This window comes from Oncorhynchus mykiss, chromosome 7 (genome assembly GCF_013265735.2).
Source record: "Oncorhynchus mykiss isolate Arlee chromosome 7, USDA_OmykA_1.1, whole genome shotgun sequence".
Lineage (NCBI taxonomy): Eukaryota > Metazoa > Chordata > Actinopteri > Salmoniformes > Salmonidae > Oncorhynchus > Oncorhynchus mykiss.
Window position 1 is genome coordinate 43,803,623 of NC_048571.1, and position 25,670 is coordinate 43,829,292.

The 25,670-nt window shown below is 43.7% G+C and overlaps 1 protein-coding gene across 4 annotated transcripts in view; it reads right to left on the reverse strand.

The window, feature by feature from the left end:
- The window catches only part of kaznb (kazrin, periplakin interacting protein b), a 160,079-nt gene extending 139,814 nt beyond the window's left edge, over nucleotides 1–20,265 (reverse strand). For 2 of the 4 annotated variants that reach the window (XR_005052582.1, XM_036983298.1), the window contains exon 1: nucleotides 19,501–20,237. Coding sequence is in view for 3 of the 4 variants with exons in the window: in XM_036983298.1 (XP_036839193.1) it covers nucleotides 19,501–19,576 (76 nt within the window). In the remaining variant the exon portion in view is untranslated. Of the gene's footprint in view, nucleotides 1–19,500 lie in introns of all 4 variants that reach the window. The other 2 variants (XM_036983293.1, XM_036983297.1) reach the window with 2 other exon arrangements.
- Between the last annotated feature and the right edge of the window lie 5,405 nt (nucleotides 20,266–25,670).

The window sequence follows — 25,670 nt, forward strand, 5'->3', positions numbered from 1 at the left end:
TGATGCCAGCAGGAGCAGGCAGCACTGGCACTGCAACACTTCTTAACCCTCGTACGATCACAATATAACTAAACGCCATTGCATTAACACACGCCTTGAGGGTCACACCAATCAAGTCTCTCTTGAACAACAGTAGCAGTTCAGTGTCCACGTCCAAAGCAAAAGGTTAAAACCCCTGAAACATCTTGTAGAAGTCATCAGCTGTACTCAGCAATGTTAAATATTCACGTGATACAGCCCACTCAGTCAGCAGGGTTCTGCTTGAATAGGAAAGACATTAAAAAGCTATGCTTTAATCATGCTAGGGTGCGTTCAGGTGAGGACCTGACATTACAATATTCTAGCACTTCTCTCTGGGTATACAACCCCTTTGGCAAAAACTGGTTGAATCAGCGTTGTTTCCACATCATTTAAACCATAACAATCTATGTGATGATGTTGAATCAACGTGGAAAGCTGATTGGATTGGCAAAAAGTCAACAACATAAGGGCATTTAGTCCTTTTTTTTCAAATCAAATTGTACTCGTCACATGCGACGAATACAACAGGTCTAGACTTTACCGTGAAATGCTTACTTATGAGCCCTATCCAAACAACGCAGAGTGAAAAAGTACGTTTAACCTAAATCCAAGGACACAGTGAAACGTTTTACTGAACTCACGTCAGTTGACAACTCGACCAAATGTAAATCAACACGAGACGTAGAACTGATGCCAGCGCCCAGCAGGAAGGCACATACAGAACTCCTCAAACTGATGTGCAAGCAAAAGAGTATACAAGTTCACAGAAGTGGATAACTAAGACCAAATCAAAGCATGCACCTTGATTTGTCATTTGAGTTTTCTACATTTGTTTTAAGTATGATCAAATTCTACATGGTAAGCAGATTGAATTGTTAAACAAATCCTGGGTGATTTCAGAGTGCATATACCAGTATAGCTGTCACTATGATCCAGCAACATTTCCTTCTGTAAATGTCAACCAATGGCCCCCCAGACCCGAAATAAGAGTTTGACCTAAGAGGCTTGACCTCTCTATCTGTCAGATTTATCCTTAAAAAGGTCAACAGACAGTTGGCTCTGGTTAGCTATGTGGGTTCATCACTATGTTTTGTTGTTACTGACCTGTTGTTCCAGCAGGTAGCAGGCAAACCTGGGGGAAGGTGAGTTGAGCCCTTAAATAGTCTGTGCACTGCATCATTTATTTCAGCATACACTCCCCGTGTGCAGAGATTCCACCTGACTTTTACAAATCAACACTGCCACCATCTGGTAGTTCCGTGGCATGGTAGGCTACTGTATGAGCATGGGCGTGGTGTATATCCCCAAGTCTGGTCTATTTTCAAGGGCTTGTTGATCAAATTGTAGATCAAAGCCTACTATAACATCCCTTCAATTTAAACAGACTGACATCAACTATCACATGCATTACAAATCAAGACGTCCAGATCCACCTCAAATCTTTGCCACACGATCCCTCAGGTGTATCGTCCAGCAAAACCGACGTCTCCAGACGCGGCGTTATCACAGAGAGTTCGGCATTGGGGTCTCCTAAGGTTGTGATTAGAGACAGCGGTAGGACCGAGGCTGTGCAGAACAGGATGCCGAGTGAAAAAGCGGCAGGAGCAGAGCAGCTCGAGGCAGCCTGGAGGAGAGTGCCCTCCACGGGCCCATCGTGTCTTTGATCAGTGTGCCTGCCACCTACTGAGACAACCCAGTGAGCAGCACTAGGAGCTGCTTGGATTCGCCGCTTTCAGTCTTGAGCTTTAGATGGAGCAGCACATAAAAGTCTCCTTCGGCCCTTTAATGTGATATGCCAAAGGCCTGGCTGCATGCTCCGCACTACCAGGGCTGGAAGAGCTTTTCGGTATTATTACACTGACATTAGCGTGCATCCACACAGGCCCAGAGAGCCCACAGACTAATTGAAATGAATGACAAATGAGTGCAGTGAGGCGCTCATCGAGAAGGTGCATGTAATGGCTCTCATCATGTATTGGTGCATGTAATGAGAGGGAAGTGAGAGGAGCGTCTGTCTGGTTGTACGAGAGGTCAGGTGTTAGGGAAGGCCAACTTAACCATCTGGATCGATCCTCAGCCGAAGGTCAGCTAACATTAGCATCCCCATCCTTATGCTGCACGCCCACAACAACCCAGAGCCTACCAGCCCAGAAGCATAATGGAAACTCGGTTACAACAGTCTGTTTTATTCTACTATGTATGAAAGGCAAAAGATGAAGAAGAAATGTCTGAAGGATGGGAGTGGCACATGCTGAAGGAAAGAGAAGAAAATAGGCATCTGTGTGTTTCTTCCAGCTGAGAAGAAGAAAGCGTATGAGGATAAGGCTCTTCTCTTTGAGAAGTCAGGGTAAATAGAGCTTGTTAGAGGGGACCCATAGGAACTACACAGCTACACAGACACCACCGTTGTCATCAGGCACATCAAATCCAGTGGCTGAATTAGGGTCCTTTGGAGAGTCCGGACTATGGGGAGAATATGTGACAAATCTGCTGCCAATTAGGCCTGTTTGTGTCTCAGACCCTGTGTCTTGTTTGTGCTTGTCATTCAGGGGAAGAAAATAGGGTAGAGGCAGATCTGTTCCTAACTGTGCAGCAGGAAGGAACGCTGTCTGATAGTTAGCGACTCTTCACAACCTAAAATAAGGCTATTGAGAAAACATTTTAGATCTCAGAATTACTCAAATAGTGCACATTGGGACCCATTATACCCACTTTGAAGCTCAAAATCCAATTTCGTAACCATGAAAGTTGATTATATGTCATTCAAAGGTAGAAAAGTGTTAGCAAAAACTTGGTTATACTGTTTTTATTATATAAGGCTACCAGGTTTATATGAGGCCATACTGTGGTAAACAGAAACAGAAATTCAAAGGCAACTCAAACCAAAGCATACTGAGCTTGACAGTCCCGAAGAAAAGTTAAAGAGCACTCACATCCTTCATACATCAAACATTCCAAGCTCTCCTCACGCATGCACAGACAGCTCCATATTCACATGTCTGCTAACAGTGAGATCAGGAGAGGGGTGGAGAGAGGAATGCAGCTTAATGATGCTGACAGTATCTCTCCTACTGAGTGCCTACTGAAGAGCCTATTACTGATTGGATCAGACAGGTTATTTATTTGTATTTAATTTTATTTCACCTTTATTTAACCCGGTAGGCAAGTTGAGAACAAGTTCTCATTTCCAATTGCGACCTGGCCAAGATAAAGCAAAGCAGTTCGACACATACAACGACACAGAGTTACACATGGAGTAAAACAAACATACAGTCAATAGTACAGTATAAACAAGTCTATTTACGATGTGAGCAAATGAGGTGAGATAAGGGAGGTAAAGGCAAAAAAAGGCCATGGTGGCAAAGTAAATACAATATAGCAAGTAAAACACTGGAATGGTAGATTTGCAATGGAAGAATGTGCAAAGTAGAAATAAAAATAATGGGGTGCAAAGGAGCAAAATAAATAAAACAATTAAATGCAGTAGGGAAAGAGGTAGTTGTTTGGGCTAAATTATAGGTGGGCTATGTACAGGTGCAGTAATCTGTGAGCTGCTCTGACAGTTGGTGCTTAAAGCTAGTGAGGGAGATAAGTGTTTCCAGTTTCAGAGATTTTTGTAGTTTGTTCCAATCATTGGCAGCAGAGAACTGGAAGGAGAGGCGGCCAAAGAAAGAATTGGTTTTGGGGGTGACTAGAGAGATATACCTGCTGGAGCGTGTGCTACAGGTGGGAGATGCTATGGTGACCAGCGAGCTGAGATAAGGTGGGACTTTACCTAGCAGGGTCTTGTAGATGACATGGAGCCAGTGGGTTTGGCGACGGGTCGCAATGGTGGGTAGTATATGGGGCTTTGGTGACAAAACGGATTTCACTGTGATAGACTGCATACAATTTGTTGAGTAGGATATTGGAGGCTATTTTGTAAATGACATCGCCAAAGTCGAGGATTGGTAGGATGGTCAGTTTTACAAGGGTATGTTTGGCAGAATGAGTGAAGGATGCTTTGTTGCGAAATAGGAAGCCAATTCTAGATTTAACTTGGATTGGAGATGTTTGATATGGGTCTGGAAGGAGAGTTTACAGTCTAACCAGACACCTAAGTATTTGTAGATGTCCACGTATTCTAAGTCAGAGTCGTCCAGAGTCGTGATGTTGGACAGGCGGGTAGGTGCAGGTAGCGATCGGTTGAAGAGCATGCATTTAGTTTTACTTGTATTTAAGAGCAATTAGAGGCCACGGAAGGAGAGTTGTATGGCATTGAAGCTTGCCTGGAGGGTTGTTAACACAGTGTCCAAAGAAGGGCCAGAAGTATATAGAATGGTGTCATCTGCGTAGAGGTGGATCAGAGATTCACCAGCAGCAAGAGCGACCTCATTGATGTATACAGAGAAGAGAGTCGGTCCAACAATTGAACCCTGTGGCACCCCCATAGAGACTGCCCCATAGAGACTGCTGCTGTCCGGACAGCAGACCCTCCGATTTGACACACTGAACTCTATCAGAGAAGTAGTTGGTGAACCAGGCGAGGCAATCATTTGAGAAACCAAGGCTGTCGAGTCTGCCGATGAGGATGTGGTGATTGACAGAGTCAAAAGCCTTGGCCAGATCAATGAATACGGCTGCACAGTAATGTTTCTTATCGATGGCAGTTAAGATATCGTTTAGGACCTTGAGCGTGGCTGAGGTGCACCCATGACCAGCTCTGAAACCAGATTGCATAGCAGAGAAGGTATGGTGAGATTCGAAATGGTCGGTAATCTGTTTGTTGACTTGGCTTTCGAAGACCTTAGAAAGGCATGGTAGGATAGATATAGGTCTGTAGCAGTTTGGGTCAAGAGTGTCCCCCCCCTTTGAAGAGGGGGATGACCGCAGCTGCTTTCCAATCTTTGGGAATCTCAGACGACACGAAAGAGAGGTTGAACAGGCTAGTAATAGGGGTGGCAACAATTTCGGCAGATAATTTTAGAAAGAAAGAGTCCAGATTGTCTAGCCCGGCTGATTTGTAGGGGTCCAGATTTTGCAGCTCATTCAGAACATCAGCTGAACGGATTTGGGAGAAGGAGAAATGGGGAAGGCTTGGGCGAGTTGCTGTGGGGGGTGCAGTGCTGTTGACCGGGGTAGGAGTAGCCAGGTGGAAAGCATGGCCAGCCGTAGAAAAATGCTTATTGAAATTCTCAATTATGGTGGATTTATCAGTGGTGACAGTGTTTCCTATCTTCAGTGCAGTGGGCAGCTGGGAGGAGGTGTTCTTATTCTCCATGGACTTTACAGTGTCCCAGAACTTTTTTGAGTTAGTGTTGCAGGAAGCAAATTTCTGCTTGAAAAATCTAGCCTTGGCTTTTGTAACTGCCTGTGTATAATGGTTTCTAGCTTCCCTGAACAGCTGCATATCACGGGGGCTGTTCGATGCTAATGCAGAACGCCATAGGATGTTTTTGTGTTGGTTAAGGGCAGTCAGGTCTGGGGAGAACCAAGGGCTATATCTGTTCCTGGTTCTAAATTTCTTGAATGGGGCATGTTTATTTAAGATGGTTAGATGGTCTGAACAGCACAGATAGGGTCTTGATCCTGTGGTCTTGATCTCCAGACCACTGCAGACCATGTAAATGCAGTTTGGACACAGGAACTCTGCCTAGAAGGCCAGCATTCCGGAGTCGCCTCTTCACTATTGTTGTTGAGACTGGTGTTTTGCGGGTACGATTAAATGAAGCTGCCAGTTGAGGACTTGTGAGGCATCTGTTTCTCAAAGTAGACACTCTAAAGTATTTGTCCTCTTGCTCAGTTGTGCACCGGGGCCTCCCACTCCTCTTTCTATTCTGGTTAGCACCAGTTTGTGCTGTTCTGTGAATGGAGGAGTACACAGTGTTGTACAAGATCTTCAGTTTCTTGCCAATTTATCTCATGGAATAGCCTTCATTTCTCAGAACAAGAATATCTGGACATTTTGAGCCTGTAATCGAACCCACAAATGCTGATGCTCCAGATACTCAACTAGTCTAAAGAAGGCCAGTTGTATTACTTCTTTAATTAGCACAACAGTTTTCAATGGTTTTCTAATGATCAATTATGCTAAACTTGGATTGGCTAACACAATGTGCCATTGGAACACAGGAGTCTAGGTTGCTGATAATGGGCCTCTGTACGCCTATGTAGATATTCCATAAAAAATCTGTCGTTTCCAGGTACAGTATTAATTTACAACATTAACAATGTCTACACTGTATTTCGGATTAATTTGATGTTATTTTCATGGACAAATAATGTGCTTTTCTTTCAAAAACAAGGACATTTCTAAGTGACCCCAACCTTTTGAATGGTGGTGTAACATTTCTGAAATTGACCATATTAAATTATCATTGTAATAGCGAACAAATTGACGTCAGACATGCACCAACCCTGTTGCGGATGACTGGGATGAAAGCAGGAGCAGATTTTTAGGAGCACGACAAGACACCCTCTTTTTGACTGATATAAGGGCGTGTATGTGATAGGCCTATCTGGCTTATATGATTATGATGGTCATAATGCTTCTTGACAGTGTCATAGTGTATTTCCTGCAAGTTATTTAAAATATGGTGAGAATAAAAAAACATGACTGTAAATAATTAAATCACAACAACAAAGGAGGTAAGAAACGTTCACACGAAATTCGATCTCCAGCTGTCCCATAGTAATGAACGAGTTGGAATGAGTCAGACAGGCAGGCAGCGTTTCTCAGCCAGTCGAAGTCACGAGTCAGCTGGCATCACTTTCATGGATGTATACAAAGAAATGTCAACAGAAAACAGGTCAAACTAAACGAAGTCTAGCCACTGTGGTTTGCAGTCTTCCCAGCGTCAGTTTGAAGTGATTGTGTGAGCAAGTGTCCTGACGAGTGAACACATTTTCTATGCTCATTTATTAGCTCATTGTTATGGATGTGTCCAAATGAAACGTCACAATAAAACTTAAACAAATGCAAATGCAGTTACTTTGCTGTTATTCTGGCTGCAAGTAATTGGTTAGCTAGCAAGCAAGGGATAAGAACCTTGCCAGCCAGTATGGCAAAGGAACATTTAGAAGAACGTCTGAGTCGCATCCATAGATACAGAACAAAAAGACTGGACGACTGGTTCGCGTCCATAGATACAGAACAAAAAGACTGTGGACGACTGGTTCGCGTCCATAGATACAGAACAAAAAGACTGGACGACTGGTTCGCGTCCATAGATACAGAACAAAAAGACTGTGGACGACTGGTTCGCGTCCATAGATACAGAACAAAAAGACTGGACGACTGGTTCGCGTCCATAGATACAGAACAAAAAGACTGGACGACTAGTTTGCGTCCATAGATACAGAACAAAGACTGTGGACGACTGGTTCGCGTCCATAGATACAGAACAAAAAGACTGGACGACTAGGTCTCGTCGCTGGCAACCGAACCAATAGAACGAATGACCACCCGGCTTGGGTAGCAACCCTATATTTGTGTCGGGACGATATCTTGTGGAAGGATGAAATATTATGAATAAATTAATCAAAATCATTTTTTTAAATGAAAATATGTCAATCATTATTTGAATATGTTGGTAACCCATTTAACAGTGATAATGCCCTCGAAGCCGGGGTTTAGAAGATATATTGGCCACGGTTTATTTCCTCCAAACACAGGCTTCTCGGACGTTATCACTCAAATATGTCACAACACAATATGGGTCATGACAGTGTTTTGACCAGGTTATGACAAGTTATGTCAGCTGTTATGACATGACATGGTTAAGACCCTGTCATAACGTGTTATGACGCTGAGTGTCAAGTGTCACCCTGCTGATACAATGTCGCTGATGCAGAAAACTACATTCTCACTGCCAGTCAGCAAACTGATGTACCTCAGAGAAAGTTGACTGTCAAAAACAGAAAGCATTTGACACACGAGACTGCTTTTTCAGGTTCTGAGAGGCAGCGTATGTAAATTATACTCTCACTTCGTGAGCACTCTCCCCAAAATAAGATCAGGGAGTAAATATACCAGCAGACTCAAACCATTTGAAACCTGCCTCACGTCTGCTATATCTGGCTCTGCTCTGCATCGGTCTCAGGTCTGTGAATGCCGTGGTGCTGCATGGAGAGTCCTGAAGGTGTGAGAAGAAGAAGCAGCCTACTGTAGCTAAGCCTCATCATCCTCTCGATGGGTTTCTGTGTTTCCTGCGTCATTGAAACGGAGGCTGCCTGTGTCTGCTGACTCCACACATCTGTCTTCCCTATCCAGTACCCAGCGCCGCTGGCCTCCTTTCCCCTTGGTCTGGATTATAAAACCCCTTAGTTACACTGCTGAGTCCTCCACTGCAGATACACGTCGAGATGCTTGCCAAGCCTCCAGTGTTCCTCTAACAAACGATAGAGCTACAAACAGGGGGGGGGAGTGAAACAAGCTTACGACAAAGATAAAAACAATTTATTCTACGACTGTAATAAAAAATGAATATACCCACACTGAGCCACAACACAAAACCATAACGCCACAGTATCCAGAGCACATTACCAATAGTACAAACACCCATACTGTAGGACAATACCTGTATACCGTGCCTTCAGTACGTATTTACACCCCTTAACTTTTTCCACATTTTGTTATGTGGGATTCAAATGGATTTATTTGTCATTTTTTGTCAACGATCTATGCAAAATAATGTCCAAGTGGAAAAATGTAACATTTGGAGAAAGAAAAAATCTGAAAAATAAAACACTAATATATCTTGATTAGATAAGTGTTCAACCCCCTGAGTCAATACATGTTAGAATCACCTTTGGCAGCGATTACAGCTGTGAGTCTTCCTGGGAAAGGTGAATTTGTCTCCCAGTGTCTGTTGGAAAGCTGTTGGAACCAGGTTTTCCTCTTTGATTTTGCCTGTGCTTAGCTCTATTTGGTTTATTTTGTAATCCTAGAAAACTCTCTAGTCCTTACCGATGACAAGCTTACTCATAACATGATGCAGCCACCACCATGCCTGAAAATATGAAGAGTGGTACTCAATATGTTGTGTTGAATTTGCCCCAAACATAATGCTTTCTATTCAGGACATAAAGTTCATTTCTTTGACACATTTTTAGCAATTTTACTTTAGTGCCTTGTTGGAAACGAGATGCATGTTTTAGAATAGTTGTTATTCTGTACAGGCTTCCTTCTTTTCACTCTGTCAATTAGGTTAGTATTGTGGAGTAACTACAATGTTGATCCATCCTCAGTTTTCTCCTGTCACAGCCATTAAACATGTCTGCTTTTTTATTTTAAACATATCTGCTTTTTATTTATTCAGACTATTTAATCTAACAATAGTTGCCCTTTTTTGCGAGGCATTGAAAAACCTCCCTGGTCTTTGTGGTTGAATCTGTTTGAAATTGACTGCTCGACTGAGGGACTGTACAGACAATTGTATGTGTGGTGTATATTGAGATGAGGTAGTCATAAAAAAAATATGTTAAACACTATTATTGCACACAGAGTGAGTCTATGCAACTTAGTTTGTGGCTTGTTAAGAACTTGTTTACTCTTGAATTTATTATTATTATTATTATTATTATTATTATTATTATTATTATAAGCCTGAATTTATAGGCTTGCCATAACAAAGGGGTTGAATACTTATTGACTCAGGACATTACGGCTTTTCATTTTTAAATTCCCAAAAACATAATTCCACTTTGAGATTATGAGATATTGTGTCAACACCAGTGACAAACAAATCTAATTGTAATACATGTTGAATGCAGGCAGTAACACAACAAAATGTGAAAAAAGTCCAGGGGTGTAAATATTTTTGCAGAGCTCATAACACAGAGTACAATGCGCTTAAATCCAGGAAGAGAAAACAGAGCCTATTGCATGTAGTAGCCTACACAGTCCATAGCACAGAACCTATAGCACATCATCATTCTATAGCGCAGAGCCCATAGAACATCCAAGACATTGATAATCCATATTAATTAGCGCATCAGTAGTTAGTCTGGGCTCACGTTGTGGTGAAATATATAGCCTTTTACAGCACTTCAGTGGCAAGCTCTTTAACAGGCTGGGCACGCTCCACACAGATGGGAGTGCACAGAGCAGAGTGTGCATGTTTGTGACAATGAGACAAGGTAACGGAATAGTTGAAATTGGACCGCCTCTATGCATATAGGATCACCGTCTAAGGCATCGCAGTGCTTGAGGTGTCACTACAGACCCGGGTTCGATCCCAGGCTGTGTCACAACCGGCCGTGACCGGGAGTCTCACAGGGCGGCGCACAATTGGCCAAGTGTCGTCCTGGTTAGGGGAGGGTTTGGCCGGGGGGGCTTTACATGGCTCATCGCGGTCTAGCGACTCCTTGCGTCGGGCCAGGCACCTGCAGGCTGACTTTGAACAGTGTTTTCTCCGACACATTGGGGCACCTGGCTTCCGGGTTAATCGGGCGGGTGTTAAGAAGCGTGGTTTCGGGGACGCATGACTCGAACTTCACCTCTCCCAAGCTTATTAGGGAGTTGCTGCAATGAGACTAGACCATAATTGGATATCACAACATTGGGGAGAAAAAGGTAAAATACAAAATAAATAAAGTTATTGTAACCCTGTGTTTTCTGAAGGTTAATTCTTTAAAAAAAATAACCCTTGGCACCACAACTTTTCATTATCTTGTATGAAGGTTCAGTGGTGTTTTTCATTAACGCTGAATCTGTGAGCAGGGTTATAATGAAAAAGTGGCTCCAGCTGTTTCTATTTTCAGCAAAATAACATCAGCCTTTATCATTAGATGGACTCGACCGGGGTGTATTGTGTGCTATCGGTCGTGTTTAAGAGCATGCGTGTACCACTTACAGTATGCTGCTTGACACAAGAATTCTGCAACAGAACGGGAAGCTAAGCGTCTGTCAGGAGCTTTTTAATGCCGTATAGAATTGAACAGATCTTAAAACAGCTTGAGCACCGGCGCATGAAAGCAACTGTCTCTAAACAAGCCACTCTTCTTGAGTACAAGCTCTGTGATAAAATGTAAAATGGTGTCTGTGTTATCACAAAAGAAAAGCAAATTACCGGCTACTATCTTCAAAAAATGCATGAAGGTGTGAAATGGGGGCTGTGTGTGTGTGTGTGTGTGTGTGTGTGTGTGTGTGTGGTGTGTGTGTGTGTGTGAGAGAGAGCAAGAGAGCTCTAAAGCAAGCCCAAAGGTAAATCAATATGAAAGAGAGAAACAATTCTGCAATACAACGTGTGAAAACATGATGAGCATCTCAGGCATTTCTCCACATCAAAAGCCTGGGGAGCGTGGTTTGAACATTAGAGTCAGATTCTGTCATTGGCTCGGTGCTCCATAAAGGGCTACTGACATCAGCAGGTGTCGGTCTACTCCCTCTCAACGACGACATGATTGGTCAGGGCCAGGGGTTAGACCCACAGATCCCACTTAGGGATGAGCCTCATGCCAATCACGCCCAACATGTGGATTTCCTGTCCAGGGGAGACATCCGTTTCCCCCAGAGTTAGTGTTTTATTGAACCAGCTTAGATAGGCAGGAGAACGGTACACTAATGAAGAGACCTCACCCAGCAGTACACTCCTAGCACGGAGACCACAGCGCAGACAATAGCCACAACACAACTACACAGACACACACTGTGTCTGCAGAATAGCAATTAGACACTTTTGGGGCTACTACACACTTTGCTGTAGTCACTACTTATGCAGACACACATATACACATAGATAAATACACAGTATTGACTACCCTAAGACAGTACACACACACACACAGTCCCACTGACCCCGTTCTTAAACAGCGACCATTAGAGACATGAGGCCTGCCCATCTCCGCAGTCAGATGCACTAATGTAGTGCTGAAATCCAATACGGGGGATTAGATCCGAGATAAAGAGAGGTATAAATTAAGCCTGTATTTACTCTGATGGAGGGATTAGCAGAACCACTGGGAACACCCAGCGACCACTGTCAATAAGGACCTCTAATCTAAATACAGATATGAAAGCCACTGTGACTGAGCCGTTCATCGTAAGCCTAATAATAAAGTGTGACTGGCTTTTTATTAGGAACTAGGGACACTGCCAACAATATCAAATGTGTCTGGCCGTGATTCGAGACGACACTAATGTTTTAGCAGTCAATCTGGGCACACAGAAAGAGAGTTGGAACATTGGCCGTGCGCCAGCCCCCTACCTCCCTCTCTCTCACACACACGGGATGAAGACAGTATGAAGAGTTATAGGCTCCTTAGACTTGAATCTGCTGATAACCTTGTTCTCCCTCTGTCCTCTCATCACTGGAATCTAGTGGCGCAGAAAAGGTGACTGGAACTCCTTCATAGGACATTACAGCAGAGTAAAGGGGCTTTTAGCCAGAGCAGACCCAGACAGACACATTTAACGCATTTAAAAGGCAATCTCCCAACTTTAAAGGCCCTTGTGAAATGTGATGGCCCAACCAGCGGAAGTGGGACTAAACATTACCCAAAACGTAAGATGTGTATACAGAATATTTTTGGAGTCAACTCTGGTCCCACATAAAACAATGCGGTCAGAATTAGAGCTCTGCGTTACCTTGTAAACACAATAACACTTCAATGTTACAGCCAATTTCCCAATGTTGTTGAGGAGCAGAGAACCGCATTGACAAGATGAACCTGGAGAACGGCATGGAGATATAGACCTGTAATTGATACAATTCATTCAATGTTGATGAGCGATGATAAACACGCTGCCAAAAACCTACTGGTTACTGTTTTGTGACAACAACCATACCGGATCTGTCATCTAAGAATTCTAACCTGTTAAAATGTTATTTATTAATAACCGCAACTTTACAGATTAGCTGATTTGTATAATTGCATTAGCTAGATAGATAGATTTGGTTAGGCAGAGTGGGCTTGATAGTACTAATCAAGTTACAGTACAGCCGGTGTGACTCAATCAACCCTCCATTTACATAAGTGCAAAAGCACATTTGTGTGTGTGTGTGTGTGTGTGTGAGAGAGAGAGAGAACTTTATCCTATTTAGATAGGATAAGGCCTAGCTTTGCTCTCCTAGATACAGAAGAGTCTCATCATCAGCAGTACTTCAAAACCCAGCACACATTTAGTAAAGAGGCTTTGAGCCGCCTGCGATCCTCCAGTCAGCGGCAGAATATTAATCAGGGCCCCGTCACCCCATCCGACAGTAATACGCTACTGAATACCAAACACACTTAATGAGTCCACAGACACATTCAAACAAAGAGCATTATTTATATGCAACGAGAGGACAGGAACAGAGAGAGAGACACACTCTCGTCAAAGACAACGAACAATATCCCACCAGGCTGGATACGCTCGTTTATCTTATCAAAATCACTCCGCGGCCCGCAGTGAGCAGAGTTGACTAAATCAATCACCAGATAGTAGATATACTACACTGTATCACACCACAGCTCGCTACACCCCGGCAAGGAACATGTGTTAGTGAATTATGTTCTCATTATCACAAACAACTCTCTTTCGGCCCCTTATGCTTTAATAGTGTGAATCCCAATCAAATGGCTTTTACTGCGCCTCCGTTGAATTAACTCATTACTGCATCAGGACCGGGCGGGCGGGCTCTCTCCCTCTCTCTCCCTCTCTCGCCCTCTCTCGCCCTCTCTCTCTCGCCCTCTCTCTCTCGCCCTCTCTCTCTCGCCCTCTCTCTCTCGCCCTCTCTCTCGCCCTCTCTTCCGGTTGTGCAGATAAATACTTCTGAACTATGACGTTAACTTTCTCTAACTTCAATGAGAAAGTACTGTTCAGGTCTCTCTCTCTCGGACTGCTCTGGCAGTGTTTCATCTGGCAAAGGACGTTCTCATTACCCAACATGCATGTATGTCAGTTTGTATTTATGGCAGAAGGGAGGTATCAAAGGATGTGAGTAAGATCTCTCTGCAAGACCCCAAGAGAGAGAGAGATATATTATATATTCAATCTGGAGGCAAGTCAAGGGAAATCATCTGTATTTAGGAGCTAGGTGACCCAGAACATTGTTGAATAAGACATCAGCCAAACATGGTTGACATAGAGATGATCTAAAAGTTGCAGAGACCTGTCAACGCATGTGAAAACGTGAAAACATAATAGATTTAGCTCAAAATAATTCAGCCTTCAGTTTGGGCAATATAAATGTCCTAAATAGTTTCTCAGCCCCCTCACTCTGCCTTGAGATTAATACTGTGTAAAAAATAAATAAATATAATTCTGTCATGAAGGATTAAAAGACAAATACAGGCAGGCAGCTGGAAGAAGCTGGAATGGGTTCAGCCACCACCATTTCCCACAGATATTTTAACTAGAGCCTGACCGATAAATTGGTTAACAGATATTATCGGCAGATATTAGCTTTTCGCAGAAATATTTGCATCGGTCTACATTTCACAAATAAAGCGCTGGTAATATATACATAGAACAAAAATGCGCCTGCTCATTTGAGGTAATTTTTTTTAATGTTCAATGATTGCCTGAAGAGGGCGCTCTTACGAGCTGCTGATTGAACATCATTCAGCCCTAAGTCACAACGTGAGAGAGTAGGCATTGTGGTTAACGTAAGTAGCTTGCCACAGCCAACATATTTGAATAAGTAAATAATCAGAAGCACTCTTCAACAAGCAAGCACCTCTGACCTCATCACATTCTCACTTAGTTAACATTAGCTAGCTAGCTAGCCAGCCAGGAAGGCAGTTAGCTTAGCTATCTAGCCAGGAAGGCAGTTAGCTTAGCTATCTAGCCAGCATGGTACACTACATGGCCAAAAATTTTGGATTTTACTATTTCAGCCACACCCGTTGCTGACAGGTGTATACAATCGAGCACGCAGCCACACAATCTCCATAGACAAACATTGACAGTAGAATAGCCTCACTGAAGAGCTCAGTGACTTTCAATGTGGCACCTTCATAGGATGCCACCTTTCCAACAAGTCAGTTTGTCAAATGTCTGCCCTGCTAGAGATGCCCCGGTCAACTGTAAGTGCTGTCATTGTGAAGTGGAAACATCTAGGACCAACAACGGCTCAGCTGCGAAGTGAAAGTCCACACAAGCTCACAGAATGGGACCGCCGAGTGCTAAAGCACTTACCTCGTAAAAATTCTGTCCTCGGTTGCAACACTGACTACCGAGTTCCAAACTGCCTCTGGAAGCAACGTCAGCACAATAACTGTTCATCGGGAGCTTAATGACATGGGCTTCCATGGCCGAGCAGCCTAAGATCAGCATGTGCAATGCCAAGCATCGGCTGGAGTGGTGTAAAGCTCGCCGCCATTGTACTCTGGAACAGTAGAAACGCGTTCTCTGGAGTGATGAATCACACTTCACCATTTGGAAGTCCGACAGACAAATCTGAGTTTGGCGGATGCAAGGAAAACGTCATCTACCCGAATGCATAGTGCCAACTGTAAAGTATGGTGGAGGAGGAATAATGGTCTGGGGTTGTTTTTCATGGTTCGAGCTACGCCCCTTAGTTAAAGTGAAGGGAAATGTTAATGCTACAGCATACAATGACATTCAAGATGATTCTGTGCTTCAGACTTTGTGACAACAGTTTAGGGAAGGCCCTTTCCTGTTTCAGCATGACAATTCCCCCATGCACAAAGCGAGGTACATACAGAAATGGGTTGTCATGATCGGTGTGGAAGAACTTGACTGGCCTGCACAGAGCCCTGACCGCAACCCCATAGAACACCTTTGAGATGAATTGGAACACCGACTGCGAGCCAGGCCTAATATCCCAACATCAATGCTGGATCTCCCTAATGCTTTTGTGGCAATGTTCCGACATATAGAGGAAAGCCTTCCCAGAAGAGTGGAGACTGTTATAGCAGCAATGGGGGGGACCAACTACATATTAATGCCCATGATTTTGGAAAGAGATATCCGACAAACAGGTGTCCACACACTTTTGGCAATTTATACTACTTATGTGCTAACACTAGATTGATTGGTGCCAAAGTGAACCCTCGCCATTGATACAAAAAATTATACTGTTACTGCCTGGGCTTATTATGTTAGCTAGTGGGCTTATTCAGTTAGTTTACCCAAAATATGCCATCTGCAAAAAGCAAGACAGGTGGTGCAGATCTATCATTCAGGCCATGCACTTGCATTCATGATGAGATAAGTAGCTAACGTTAGCTAGCTAGCTAAATTAAAGTGTGTGACTAAAACCAGTGTGGCAAGCATTTGCCTGAATTTTGTAATGAATAACATGCAGTGCCTTCAGGAAGTATTCAGACCGCTTCATTTTTCCCACATTTTGTTACTTTACAGCCTTATCCCGCCAAAAATTACATTGATGAGGGAAAAAACAATCTACACACAAGACCCCATAATGACAAAGAAAAAACAGGTTTTTAGAAATGTTTGCAAAAAATAAAAAACTGAAATATCACATTTAGTATTCAAACCTTTTACTCAGTACTTTGTTGAAGCACCTTTGGCAGCGATTGCAGCCTCGAGTCTTCTTGGGTATGACGCTACAAGCTTGGCACACCTGTATTTGGGGAGTTTCTCCCATTCTTCTCTGCAGATCCCCTCGAGCTCTGTCAGGTTGGATGGGGAGCATCGTTGCACAACTATTTTCAGGTCTCTCCAGAGATGTTGGATCAGGTTCAAGTCCAGGCTCTGCCTGGGACACTCAAGGACATTCAGAGACTTGTCCCAAAGCCACTCCTGCATTGTCTTGGCTGTGTGCAAAGGGTCATTGTCCTGTTGGAAGGTGAACATTCACCCCAGTCTGAGGTCCTGAGCGCACTGGAGCAGGTTTTTATACATTGCTCCATGTATCTTTCCCTCGATCCTGACTAGTCTCCTAGTCCCTACTGCTGAAAAAATATTGCCACATCATCATCCTGCCACCACCATGCTTCACCGTAGGGCCAGGTGATGAGCGGTGCCTGGTTTCCTCCAGACATGATTGCTTGGCATTCAGGCCAAAGAGTTCAATCTTGGTTTCATCAGACCAGAGAATCTTGATTCTCATGGTCAGAGTCCTTTAGGTGCCTTTTGCCAAACTCCAAGCAGGCTGTGATGTTCATTTTACTGAGAAGTGGCTTCCATCTGGCCACTCTGACATAAAGGCCTGATTGGTGGAGTGCTGCAGAGATGGTTGTCCTTCTGGAATGTTCTCCCATATCCACAGAGGACCTCTAGAGGTCACGCTCTGTCAGAGTGACCATTGAGTTCTTGGTCACCTCCCTGACCAAGACCCTAATCCCCCGATTGCTCAGTTTGGCCGGGCAGCCAGCTCTAGGAAGAGCCTTGACGGTCCTAAACTTCTTCCATTTAAGAATGATGGAGGCCAATGGGGTCTTGGGGACCTTCAATGCTGCAGAAATGTTTTGGTACCGTTCCCTAGATCTGTGCCTCGACACAATTCTGTCTCAGAGCTCTACAGACAATTCCTTTGACCTCATGGCTTGGTTTTTGCTCTGACATGCACTGTCAACTGTGGGACCTTATATAGACAGGTGTGTGCCTTTCCAAATAATGTCCAATGAATTGAATTTACCACAGGTGGACTCCAATCAAGTTGTAGAAATATTTCAAGGATGATCAATGGAAACAGGATGCACCTGAGCTCAATCGAGTCTCACAGCAAAGGGTCTGAATGCTTATGTAAGATCTGTTTTTTATTTGTAATACGTTTGCAAAAAAAAATCTAAAAACCTGTTTTTCTTTGTCATTATGGGGTATTGTGTGTAGACTGATTTTATTGTATTTCATCCAGGCTGTAACATAACAGAATTTTGAAAAAGTGAAGTGGTCTGAATACTTTTGAATGCACTGTACTTCTTCTCCACTGTACCTAAGGTAAACTAAAAAAGTGTTGAATTTACTGCCGTAAATATTCAGAACAAGAATATAAACGGAACATGCAACAATTTCAAAGATTTTACTGAGTTAGTTCATATAAGGAAATCAGTCAATTGAAATAAATAAATTATGCCCTAATCTATGGATTTCACATGACTGGGAATACAGATATGCATATGTTGATCACAGATACTGTACCTTTGGGAAAAAAAAAGTAGGGGCGTGAATCAGAAAACCACCATTTGCCTCATACAGCACGACACATCTCCTTCGCATAGAGTTGATCAGGCTCTTGATTGTGGCCTGTGGAATGTTGTCCCATTCCTCTTCAATAGCTGTGCAAAGATGCAGGATAATGGCGGGAACTGGAACACGCTGTCGTACACGTCAATCCAGAGCATCCCAAGCATGCTCAACAGGTGACATGACTGCTAAGTATGTAGGCCAGCTTCCAGGAATTGTGTGTTCAGCTTCCAGGAATTGTGTACCGATCCTTGCAAAATGTGGGCATGCAGATGAGCTTCCCTGAGACGGTTTCTGACAGTTTGTGCAGAAATTCTTCAGTTTGAAAACCCACAGTTTCATCAGCTGTCTGGGTGGCAGGTCTCAGACAATCCCGCAGGTGAAGAATACAGATGTGGAGGTCCTGGGCTGGTGAGGTTACACGTTGTCTGCGGTTGTGTAGCCGAATTCTCTAAAACGAGTTAAGGCAGCTTATGGTAGAGAAATTAACATGGCAACAACTCTGGTTGACATTCCTGCAATCAGCATGCCAATTTGATTAGATTGGCAAAGTTGAAATGCTCACTAACAGGGATGTTAAATTTGAGAGAAATAAGCTTTGAGTGTATGGAAAATTTCTGGGGTCTTTTATTTCAGGTCATGAAATCATAATTTAGAGTATCTGTTAATCCTTTGGGGAACAATTAGTGTAAAAAAGGTCTGTTTTTCCATTCCTCCGCTAAAAAAACGATATATCGGCAGATACATCAGTAATCGGTGACTTCCGCCTCCCTAAAATTGGAATCGGACCCAAAAATCCCATATCAGTCGGGCTCCAGGGAGCAATATACATGTATTTTTTACGTTCGTGAAAATAAAAACGTGGTGTGTGTCCGTACTGTGAAGAGTGTCTTGGGTGACAACACTGCTGTGAGATGACACCGCTATAACATAAGGAACCCCCTCCTCCACATACTGTACCAACACTTGACATGTATCAGCCGTACTAGTGTTTCACTCAGCCCTGCCATTGTTTCAACTCAACACAGCAACCAGAGGTATTAATCATGAGTACCCGACTACTACACAAACTGCACAGTTCCACATGGGCACAAAAACAAAACATCCTGCAACCTAAAGCCCCTGGGTGCAGACCACTGCATTTTCCCTTCATATCAACCTACAGTACATAGAAACACAAATTTACTCCAGAGAGACTAGAGCAACAGTAATCCCATCTCAGCCTCATCTCTATCTGAAACAGTCTCTCCAAGCACCAGCTGAAGTGACAGCCAGGAGATCCGTTAAAACTGACAGACAGAGCAGGCTTGTTATCGACCTGATCTGGGAGTGATCTCCAGGCAGCCGATGGGGGATAAAACACTGACATGTTTAACAAAGGTGTATGTTTGGTTACTCACTAGCCTGCATGAGCTGTCCCTGACGTCCGAACACCTGGGAGAAGGTGGCAGGGCTGCAGGTGAGGGTGTCCTCCATGGCTGTCCCACTGGCCCACGCTGTGCACACGAGGGGGATGAAGGTCAGAAACACTGCGTCACGTCGAGGCGGAGAGAGAGGGGAGAGAAAGAGAAGCAAAAAGAGGAGAGAAAGAGAAAGAAAAAAATAAAGAAAGAAAGAAAGAAAGGGAGAGAGGCTTGTTGAGGGCTTCCAAAGTCCAGAGCGTGAGCTGTCCTGGAGTCTGGAGAGAGCGAGTTGACTGCCCTCCACTGGACCAGTCCTGCTGCTAGTACTGCTGCCGCCAGAGAGAGAAACAGTCCACCGCTCACACCGACACGGGCAGAGCTTCTCACTGCACAGATAGAGAGGGGGTGTGCCTGTGTGAGTGTGTGTGTGTGTGTGAGCGCTTGCGTGGTAGAGTTCTGGACGTGCCTGTGAGTGTGTGTGTTAAGAGTGAGAGAGTGCCGGAGTGTTGGAGGAAGAAGCAGAGAGAGAGCCCTGAGTGCAGCTGTTCCAGTAGTGCTGTGATCTTGCTCTATGTCTGTGCAAGGTTGACAGCAGGTTCTGTAGCTGAAGGCAGAGAGCAGAGCAGACACAGGCTGGATTCTCCAGCAGGTGAAAGTCACACCTCCCTCCCCTCTCTCTCTTCCTCCCTGCGTGTTGGCAGTAGGCAGGAGCCTTGTATTCTGGGCATGGGTGGTGGAAAGACGATTGTTGTTCTCTGATCTGTTGAGCATGCCCCCTTTCTCCCCTCCCTTTGCCTTCCCTCCGTTCCTCAACCCTCCCCTCTCTATAGCCCTCATTTGCTGTGCTTCAGCAATAACATCTCTCTCCCTCCCTCCCATTGCAAACCCCCTCTATCCATCTTAGAGCCGGAGCTGCCGCTGGGAAACGGATTTCTGCAACCCCAGCTCTTCATTTCTCCCTGGTGCTGGAAAACGGGATGAGGGAGAAAGAGGTTGCATACAAGTATGAATTCTATATTTGTCACCTAAGGCTTCACCTTCAAAAAGCAGAACCGAAAACACTGAATATGAACTGAAAACGAGCAAGTAGCTTACTTGAAACCATTATTAATGTAGTATACTGTTACATATAGTGTGTACAGAAACTGCTCTGCTGTTGCATTTGACTAATTGCATTTAATGAGATGAGTGCCAATGCTTATACGCATCTGAAAACACATTAATGTCCACCTGTTGAAATGAAGGGAATATCCAATTTAATTGAGAGAATATTACCTCAGATCCTGAGGCACCTTGAAGCGTAGTGCTCATTATTTATGTAGGTGTTGGCATGGAAACCGCCACCCTCAGACAAATGATGACACTATTATTCCTATACAATAATTGAATTATGGCACCGAACCCATATTCCTCTCAGTGAGTCCACCTCTCTTTCTCCGTTCTGTTCAGGTCCTGAGCCTTTTGCGGGATGTTCGCCAGCTCCTCCGACAGGCTATTTCCCTGTTAGCAAAACTTTCCCAGGAAGCCCATTGTCACTGAGCCCTCTCACACACTGAGGGGACCTGGCCATAGAACTCACATCCTCCTTTTTGAATAAAAAATAAAATAAAAATAAGGAAACATTTGAGCAGGACACTCCAACAGTGGGAGATCAGCGCTCGGTTGGCTAGCTAAAGCAGGTGGCCTGCATGTAAAAAGATCTGGCCTTCGACGTTAGCTTGTCAAGTGAATAATTAGCCATAGGCATACACATGCTTCGACCATCTTCAGGTGAATATTCAGCCAATCTAAGACGTTCAAGTAGGTGAACAGTTCACCACATAGTGTAGGTAACTGAAAAGTACCCTTATCTCACAAACACACATGCAGATGGACAGAGGAAAATAGATCCTATAGGGCCAGATATGAACTGAGTCTCTGGTACAGGCTCAGCTGTTGCATGACATGAGCAACGACAACAGACACAGAGAAGATGGCTCCTCACTGACATCTCTGCCTAACTCGGAGTGACGCCCGCTGGAATTCATTATTCATCCCCTCTCGAACTTCGTTGGCTTTAATGCCATTCTCTTTGAACAGGAAGTCAGGACTGGGAAAGCTTTTTTTTAGGACACAGAAGGCTGGGCGCTGTGATGTGTGAGCAGCAGCAGTCATGTCCCTCCCACAGAGCTCGCTGACACTTTCCTATAGAGAAGACAGACTACTATATTCCTCAGGGTTTAGGAGCAGCAGAGGGTTTGGAACAACGGAGGTTACAGAGCGATGAGGCTTACAGCGCCGCAGAAACTGCACCCCTTTAGGACTAGGATAGGTTCCTGTCTAAATTCACAAGCGATAAACACTGCAGTCTTACGGTTATGCTGAATTTGCGTGGTACTTTATATCTGCAGCATTAGTAGTGTGTCCATGCACTTTCTAAATCTGCCAGCTTTCCTCTGTATCATAGTTTATTTAGTGCTCTCTGCCAGCCTGGTACAGAGCTGCATGGGATTGCATTTTTATGAATCCGGCTGAGGCCCTGTACACAGCAATCAGGAGTGCAATGATATTTCATTCTGACAGCTGGGGCATGGCACAGCGCTCCTCTCCCCACACACACGGGCTGCAGAGCACCCATAAACAACAACACCGACCCACGAGGGAACCATAAACCAAACCGCCCATGGCACCAGGGGAAAGATAAACACGTCGCACCAGCCCACTGAATACAGACCCTCTCAAATCAAATTCACACACACGACATTCAATCCGTCATTCGTCTATCAACCGTATAGCTCCACACACCTTTCTAGTGATACAAATTCATTAGAGAAGTTCTAGTCCTGAAGACATTCCAATTCTCCCGCGACCAGTGCGGTTTAATGTTGCCGCTGCTTGCTCGTCTAGTGTGTGGGCTTGATCAATCAAATATCTAATAAAATTCAAGGCCATTAACGCGTGTGAGAGAGTGTGACGGATGGGGCTTGGACAAAACTAATTTCAGCAGATGCACGCAGGCCAGAACCTGACTCTAAGCGTATTCATGGCAACGCAGCATCAATGTGACGGAGATGCACAGCATTGCATCCAGTAAGCTAACCTGCTTTACTTGCCAGTAAAATACGTTTTATTTCACTGTGAACGACACTTACTTTGTCCATGGTGTGATACAGATCTGAAAAGACAGGGAAAGACTGACCAGAATGTTATCTAACAATAATGGTACCAATAATATTGCTATTCTCAATATTTAAATCAAACAGAGGGAAGGGTGTAGTAGAAACTGACGTAGTGGCATAATAAATATGAGCCCTGTGGACTACAGCGAGTTTCGTCTTTCTGATGACTGGCAGCAGCAGTAATGAAAAAGACAGGTAGGATTGAGGAAGAGGCTAGAGAATCCCCCGCATGTTCAACATCAGCACCAAAGTTTACACCTCTAAATAAATGTCTTGAGGGTTCGTGTCAGATGAATGCACTCCATCCCAGATAAAATGCAGTTTAGACTGCATGCTGTAGAAACCTGAAAACAAAGCTCCCAATTAGCATTTGGAACATGACAAATACATACAGCAAAGTACAATTGGTATTTAGAGGACAGGTGGTTAATATTGTGTAATTTAATGGCAGATGGTAAACATTTCTATGTTACTTTAAAGCTTTTAATCTAGTACTCAAATCTATTATTAACTCTGACCTCTGGTCATATTGATGTCTAACTTGTGTTGCTGTTTTAGCACCAGTCTCAGACGTCTCAAGGTCACGGTGTCCTGGCCATCACTCTGATTTTCTGATGAGGTCATTTCCTGGTCAAGCTGCACTGAAACAATACATCTCCTGGAACAAAGATAGCGATTCCACTGTCAGAATAAATCTGATGCAATTTGTATGCAGTGCTCATAACTTTCAAGTAGAAAATTCAGTGACTCTTCAGCAGTTTGCATACTGATAGGTGACTCAGGACTCATTTGCACACAGGTCATTGTTGTTCATGAGGCTGACTGAAAAGTGTCAAGGCTCTATTGCCTGTCCCAGAACAAGCCTTTCACAAGGTATCACCCACGCAGAGGAACGAGGCGAGGGCTGTAGGCATGAGATGACTCACATGTCAAATTTACTGACAAGTGTGCTACACTCAAAATAGACTCAAATCACAGGAGCTAGCAAGCCAGCCATGGTCCTCTGACAGTCCACATATAACTTTTGATACGCCTTGATTACAGTCTCTATCTAAACTTTTTTTTTTTTTTTTAAAGAGAACATTCCAATTGGTCACAACTTGCCAATGCCAAGATAGGCCTAGATTTATCAGCCCCCCGGAATATTACATGATGTACTCTGTCAAGGGTAGACTAAGGAATAAATAAACAGAGCATTTGGCATTCTGACCACAAGCCAACTCCAGCAGCAATGCCTCAGGTAATATTCTGGCTCTACAGCAAACAAATAATGACTGACTACAGCTTTAGCATTACAGCAAGATAGTTCATCTAGAGGGGGCTAATCACGCTTCAGGTTTTTTGATATTGATTGAAGAAATTCATATCTATTCTTTGGCATGTCGGGAAGACCCCTTCTCTTTTCCCACATTTTGTTACGTTACAGCCTTATTCTAAAGAGGATTAAATGTAAAAGAAAATGTCCCTCAGTCTAAACACAATACACCATAATGACAATGCGAAAACAGGTTTCTACAAAATGTTACCCTTCTATATAAAGTTCCACAGTTGACAGTGCACGTCAGAGCAAGAACCAAGCCACGAGGTCCAAGGAATTGGCTGTAGAGCTCCAAGACCGGATTGTGTCAAGGCACAGATCTGGGGAAGGGTACCAAAATAATGTCTGCAGCATTGAAGGTCCCCAAGAACAAAGTGGCTTCCATCAGTCTTAAATGGAAGAAGTTTGGAACCACCAAGACTCTTCCTAGAGCTGGCCGCCCGGACAAACTGAGCAATCTGGGGAGAAGGGCCTTGGTCAGGGAGGTGACCAAGAACCTGATGATCACTCTGACAGATCTCCAGAGTTCCTCTGTGGAGATGGGAGAACCTTCCAGAAGGACAACCATCTCTGCGGCACTCTATCAATCAGGCCTTCATGGTAGTGGCCAGACGGAAGCCACTTCTCAGTAAAAGGCGCATGACAGCCCGCTTGGAGTTTGACAAAAGTCACCTGAAAACACTCAGACCATGAAAAACATTATTCACTGCCAAGATTGTAGTGTCCTACCCAAGAAGACTCGAGGCTGTAATCGCTGGCAAAGGTGCTTCAACAAAGTACTGAGTAAAGGGTCTGACTACTTATGTAAATGTGATAAAGTTTGCAATTTTTTATAAATACCTATTATGGGGGTATTGTGTGTAGATTGATAAGAAAAAAACATTTAAAACATTTAGGAATAAGTGTAACGTAACAAAATGAGGAGAAAGTCAAGGGGTCTGAATACTTTCTGAAGGCACTGTATAAGTAGTGTTTCAGTGTTTCTGAAGTAGACTACATTTCAGTCAGACGGTACATGATTACTGTTCAACATATCACTATGCCTCCCAAATAGGCCTAAATACACACCACCATGTGACCAAGATGAGCAAATCTGTGCCTCACCTGGCTCAAAACAGATGCCCGAAAGTACGATGACTAAAGTTAAAAAGGACATAACCAAAACATATTAAATCACACATGGCATAACACAGACGGCAAATTGAAAAAGGCTTTAATATATCAATTCGAACAATATGTTTTACATAATGAGGTCAACAGGGATACGTCTTTGTTCATTCATCCTCAAACATACATTAGAAGATTCTCCATTAATTTCACTCCGAAGAGAATTATCAGGAATACCGATGCAGGAAGGCAACGGAAATATCATAAATTAGCTTTATAATATATATATATATATATATATATATAGTTCAATTACAGTTTTTTTTTTCAAACATGCTACAAGCACTTGAGTCATATCCCTCTCCTCTACCTCAGCTGTAAAAGGCAGATGGTCCAGAAGGAACAACAGTGGGGTGAGCATTGTAAACAGGGACAGAATTCCTCTATATAGCACATCATGGGATAGATAGGGACTAATCATAATCAAAAGTACAATACTTTGTCAAAGTATAACATGTAATAGGTCTACATATAGATGACATTGAAGAAGATACACTACCTTCCCAGCCACCCTTGGCTGTAGG